Genomic DNA, 6,491 nt, shown 5'->3' with positions numbered 1-6,491 from the left:
GGAGGGGTCTGGGGTCCCCCTGCCCAGGCCTGATGCCTGGGCCAGAGGCATCAGGCCTGGGCTGGGGGCAGAACCAGTGATGGGGGGAAATGAGGGTCCCCTACCCAGGCCTGACACCTGACAGAGGTGTCAGGCCTGGGTAAGGGGCTGATCCTGCGATTGGAGGGTGATGGGGGTCAATGCCTGAGGGCTCCCAGTATGTGAGAGGGGGCAGGCCGGGCTGAGGGACACTCCCCGCCCCCCACGCCCAGTGCACAAATTTCGTGCACCGAGCCCCTAGTATAACAGAAAGAAAAGAAAGAAATTTAAGAAGAAATGTACTCAAGAACAAGGAACTGAAATTGTCGTATCAAAATGTTAAGTGAACAGATTTTATAAAGTATTCTGAATGACAGTTATGTCAGGATAATTATCCTTAGGTGCATTTTCAAAAGTAATACATATTTTAATCAATACATTATTCCTGTAAAAATAAACATAAGCTGAGATATAATAGTGGGTAAATTTTAGACTAATTTAATAGTTCTAAATTTTAAAAGAAAACCCATTTTTATTTTCATCTTCAGAATAACATGACAAAAGGTAGATACCTATTTTTTCAGGCTTGAGTAGCTTGAAAGAGACAGTTGAGGTTCCTTTGCCACCTGACTTGGTTGTGACAATTATGTCTCCTTTGTCATTTTTGGCTTGTCCAACTCGACATACTATTTTACTTGCAGACATCCATTCTGCTGTCAGGAGGCAATTATGTCCACAAATTGCCAAACCTGAAAAGAAAAAAAGCATACAAAGTTCAGAAGAACAATGATAAGAATTAATCATGTCTATTACATAAAAATACAATTCTACTTTCTCCATTTAGTAATATCAGACCTTTTCAAGAACTAAAAAATAAATCTAGAAATAACATTTCCTTGTTCCCTTATTCCTATTATTGAATACTAGAGGGCTGGTGCACGAATTCATGCACGGGTGGGGTCTGGCCAGGCTGCCCCGATGGGGGCCCATTGGGCTGGATAGCGGGGGGAGAAGAGGGGATGGGAGGTTAGTCGGCCAGCCCCACCCCCAATTGGGGTGTTGGGGGCCAATCAGGGGGCAGGTTCATCCAGGGGAGGGACCGTGGGAAGGTGGCCAGCCGACCCTGTCCCAATCAGGGTGTTGGGGGACAACTGGGGGCAGGGCAAGATGGGGGGAGGGGCTGCAGAGGGTTGGCCAGCCAGCCCCACCCCGATGGGGTATTGGAGGCCAATTGGGACCCAGATCAGGCCTACTGGCTACTGCAGTGCGGGTCATAGACACCGGTCATTCCAGTCGTTCTGGTCATTCTGTCATTCCATTCACTGGGCTTTTATATAGATATCCAACATTTTTTGCAAATATACCAGTTTCTCTTGATTTTTGTCTAAATTTTTTAGTCTAATACTTTATTTGACTTCTTTTAGATTATATTTAAGTTTATTCAAACATGAATGGAATTAGGTTATAATGCCCATAATAATAATGTATAGGTATTCTAGATCAGCGGTCACCAATCTTTCGGACCTCACGGACCACCAGTGGTCCACAGACCACAGACCACTGGTTGGCAACCACTGCTCCAAAGGTTTCCTTAAACCAGTGGTCGCCAACCTTTTGGAGCTCACGGACGACCAGTAGTCCGCAGACCACTGGTTGGTGATCGCTGTTCTAGATTACTTAGACTAAGAGAATCTTAAATTACATTAATGTATATTAGAAGGAAAGTTATTGCTATTATTAGAAATCTAAGTTACTGTTATAAAATTCTAAAGGATAGATGTATATATCATTCTCTAAAAACATATTTATACATCTCCTTGAAAATAATATTCATATACTTTCACTAGTGTTCAATCATACATGGTGCAACAGAATGAACTAAAGTAGATAATTTATTATAAGCACAGCCTGGAGTCTCGTAAATCTAATAAATGCTCTCAGGCATTACTGGTTAACTATTTCATTTTTTTTATTTCATTATTATTCCTCTAACAATAATTCACGCTGCCTTAGTGATTCACTAATGATACTGTCACTACATTACATGCTGCTTTCACAATAAACTGGCACTCCAAAAAGGTCAACACATGCCTGCCATCTCAGGCCCCGATTCCATGTAAATTACAATTTAGGTAGTAACCAAACAGATAGGCACTGAAAGATTTTAGTGAGGAAGACGGCTCCAGGCAGAACACTGAAATACCACCATGTGTACACACTGCCAGCTAGTCTACTAACTGATTTCTTCTCTATTTTCCATTTCCGCAAAACAGAGACCAATCTATCCATACTAATAAAAGGGTAATATGCTAATTAGACAGGACATCTTCCAGGCGTCCTACCAGACAAAGCCATGGTAAAGGGGGCAGAGGCAGAGGCTACTGGGGGCAATCAGGCCAGCAGGGGAGCAGTTAGGGCAGTGGTTCTCAAGCTTGGCTGCACATTAGAATCACCTGGGAATCTTTTTAAAATCCTGATCTCTGGTGATTAGAGACAATCAGGCAGGCAGGTGAGCAGTTAGAAGGCAGTGGTCCTGGATTGCGAGAGGAATGTCTGACTGCCAGACATCCACCAAGGGGTCCTGGACTGGAGAGGGTGCAGGCCAGGCTGAGGGCCCCCCCAACCCCTGCCTCACTAGGGATCCTACCCATGCACGAATTTCATGCACCGGGCTTCTAGTATAATAAATATTCATGGAGAAAATAAACCAATATGCGGCATAGACCGGGACACTTCACATTTTCCTTTTTTATTATGTAAGAGTGCATACTATTCAGCAGTCGAGTTTGGTAAATATAATTTTTTTTTCCAGGGACACATGCCCAATTTAGTTGAAAAAATGTAGGGAGGGATTCATGTTCTGTTATATAACTTAAAACACTATTTAGTAAGAATGTTATATTAACAATAAAGGAATAAAAAACAACTACATTTTTAAGACATCCATTGAAATAATGAATTTTAATGATTCCCCTCAAACATTTATTATTTATTCATGTATAAAATTTTGTCTTACTAATAAAGCACTTAAAGGTTTCTGTTGGTTTTTTAAAATATGTAATGACATTCACATATTTTTTAAATGCATTCATAATTCACAATTATTTTTCTCCAAAATGGGAATGTCTTAGATATCTTTCCTGCTATTCAATTTTTGTCACAAAAAATTAAATAATTTAAGAAACTGAGTCCAGAGGATGTGGTTCAGTGGTTGAGCATTGACCCATGAACAAGGAGGTCACAATTTGATTCATGGCCAGGGCACATGCCCATGTTGCAAGTTCGATCCCTAGGAGGGGGCAGGAGGCAGATGATCAATGATTCTCTCTCATCACTGATGTTTTTAACTCTCTCTTACTCTACCTTCCTCTCTCTGAAATCAATAAAAACATATTTTAAAAAAAGAGATTGAATGCATCTCTAGAACTCCTTCCCACCTCCAAGATAAACACTGTGAAACACTTCAATGCATATTTGCTCAAATAATTTTTATGCATACATAAAGCAGTCTGTGTATTTTGTAAATGAATGGGAACTGTTTTAAATTACAAACTATTTAATTATAGATAACAGACATTTTGATATTGCTCAAGGCAATATGTAAGTTAATTTTAATTTTACTATTTCAAAAATTACTTCAGAAAGGAGAAAAACTGAACAACAAATGCCAGTGCTTAATGTAAAGTGATTCCTAATGTAAGTTACCTGATAGAGAACTATCTTATGAGTAAAACTGAGGAATGGGAACAACTATCAGCAACAGAGACACGTTGTCTTAAAAACACGTTCAGATGAGCAAACATGAATAGATACCCATAATGGTACAACTTGAAAAACTATTACCAAAAAACAACGGTAGATTCATTTGGTCATAGCTGCTATCAGTGTTCCTCTGATATAATATATATTCTTCATTTTACCTAAAATAAAATTAATAATCAAATAATTTTAAACATAGATTCAAATGGATCATTTAAAATGTCACGAAAATTAAATAGGATCATAAGGCCATTTCTTAATTTTGTAAGCACTTTTGCTAAGTTACTGAAAGCTACGGAATCTGCTTCATGAAATATAATAACATCTTTTTTTAAAGTAACTTGTAGAATTCCAAATAAAGTATTTTTATAGTGTTTTACTTGGCTAGTGTAGATATCATCTGAGTTAAAAACACAAACAATTTAGTAGGTTAAGTTTGCTTTTTTTAAAAATGGTTTCACGGTTATGCATAGGCAGGGTGAAAGCTTAACTACCAAGGTTTATAAAAATAATACACATTTAGTCAATAAGAATAATATTGCCAAAAACTAAAGCAAGATTAAAATTTACATAGACTAGTAACCATCATTTTCAGAAGGTCACAATGACTGCCAATTAAAATGTGGGATGTAATCTATGGTCTCTTTTCATACATACTGGGAATTTTTCCCCTTTGGACAAAGAAAATTCTGGAATGAGCTATATAAAAAACCAAGACATAGGATTAGATAAGACTATCTTCATAAGAATAAATGTGTTTTATTTACTGAAGAATCAACAACTATAACTAGAGAAACAATATAAAGTGTCACATTTACATAACACTAGCAAAAAGAATTAGCTGGGTAGTGCAAAATTCAGTTATTAATCATATTGTGGAGCTTCAGTTCACTTTCTCTCTCTCTCTTTTTTTTTTATATATTTCACTGATCTTTCACAGAGAGGAGGGGAGAGGGATAGAGAGTTAGAAACATCGATGAGAGAGAAACATCGATCAGCTGCCTCCTGCACACTCCGCACTGAGGATGTGCCCGCAACCAAGGTGCATGCCCTTGACCAGAATCGAAACTGGGACCCTTCAGTCCGCAGGCCGACGCTCTATCCATTGAGCCAAACTGGTTAGGGCTCACTTTCTCTTTTTAAAGGGGTTTCTGAATGGCCAAAAAACAATCTGCTGATCACAAGCTATAATGCAAGAAAAACAAGTTCCAACTCATAATCTCCAGTTCTTTACCAAATTAATAAATGAATCAAGAGAATGTCTGAATTCAGATAAATGTATTTGGGAAACCAGAATATATACTCGGTAGCATATACTAGTCTCTCCCTTCTTCATTTTCAATGGTTTTATATTCCCTCACAGAGTTCACAGGAATATGAGCTTAACTGACCATAGAAATATATTTCTAATTTGCTCTCTTCCCTGGCTGTATCTCACACTCATTTATATTTAAAAAACAGAAAAACATGATTAGGCTCTTTATAGACAAGACTTAGTGGTCCAAAGCATTTTTTTAAAAAATTCTAGAAGACATTAAGAAAAGCTCTGAGTGAGAACCACTGACAAACACTGATGCTTAAGTAGGCCAGAGCACAGGGTCTCCACAGAGAGGAGAAAAACACTATGCAAACCAACATCTATATCCTATATAATAAAGAGGTAATACGCAAATTAACCCTCATACCCTCACAAGATGGCTGCCTACGACCAGGCTGGCAGGCAGGTTAGTTAGGGATGACCAAACAACTGAACAAACAGGCTGCGTGGGCCAACAAGGCCGGCATGGGGGTTAGTGAGGGACGACCAAACAACTGAACAGCAGGCTGCGTGGGGCGACCAGGCCGGCATGGGCGTTAGTGAGGGATGACCAAACAACTGAACAGCAGGCTGCGTGGGCCAACCAGGCCAGTGGAAAGGCTGTGAGGGGTGACCGGGCTGGCGGGGGGGAGGGGCAGTTGAGACAACCAGGCCAGCAGGGGGGCAGTTGGGGGCAACCCAGCTGGCAGAGGGGTGGCAGTTGGGGCAACCAGTCTGGCAGGGGGGGCAGTAAGAGGTGACCAGCCGGTGGGGGGGGAGGCAGTTAGGGGCGACCAGGCCGGTGGAGGGGTGCAGTTGGGGGCAACCAGGCCAGCAGAGAGGGGCAGTAAGAGGTGACTAGGCCGGTGTGGGAGGCAGTAAGGGGTGACAAGTCCGGCAGGGGTGGGGAAGCAGCTAGGAGCAACCAGGCTAGTAGGGAGGGGGTAGTTGGCAGTGACCTGGTTGGCAGCAAGGGGTAGTTAGGGGCAACCAGACCAGCAGGGGGGGAAGTTAGGGGTGATCAGGCCAGCACATAGAGGCAGTGAGGGGTGATCAGGCAGGCAGGCAGGTGAGTGATTAGGAGCCAGCAGTCCGGGATTGTAAGAGGATTGTCCGACTGCCACTTTAGGTCCAATCCCCGGGATTGGGCCTAAACCAGCAGTCCGACATCCCCCAGGGAGTCCCAGATTGGAGAGAGTATAGGCTGGGCTGAGGGGACCCCTCTCCCCGTGAACGAATTTTGTGCACTGGGCCTCTAGTCCTATCTAATAAAAGAGAAAAATGGCCCTAACCGGTTTGGCTCAGTGGATAGAGCGTCAGCCTACGGACTCAAGGGTCCCAGGTTTCATTCCGGTCAAGGGCATGTACCTTGGTTGCGGGCACATCCCCATGGGGGGTGTACAGGAGGCACCTGATT

At 41.9% G+C, this 6,491-nt stretch overlaps 1 protein-coding gene across 3 annotated transcripts in view; it reads right to left on the bottom strand.

Moving 5' to 3' along the window:
- EXOC2 (exocyst complex component 2) overlaps nucleotides 1-6,491 on the bottom strand; it is a 152,910-nt gene that overhangs the window by 140,914 nt on the left and 5,505 nt on the right. For all 3 annotated transcript variants that reach the window (XM_015562069.1, XM_015562073.1, XM_015562076.1), the window contains exon 2: nucleotides 591-767. In XM_015562069.1, coding sequence (XP_015417555.1) covers nucleotides 591-767 — 177 coding nt within the window. The remainder of the gene's footprint in view (nucleotides 1-590; nucleotides 768-6,491) is intronic.

This window comes from Myotis davidii, unplaced genomic scaffold, assembly GCF_000327345.1.
Source record: "Myotis davidii unplaced genomic scaffold, ASM32734v1 scaffold871, whole genome shotgun sequence".
Lineage (NCBI taxonomy): Eukaryota > Metazoa > Chordata > Mammalia > Chiroptera > Vespertilionidae > Myotis > Myotis davidii.
This window is presented reverse-complemented; position numbering and strand designations above follow the sequence as displayed.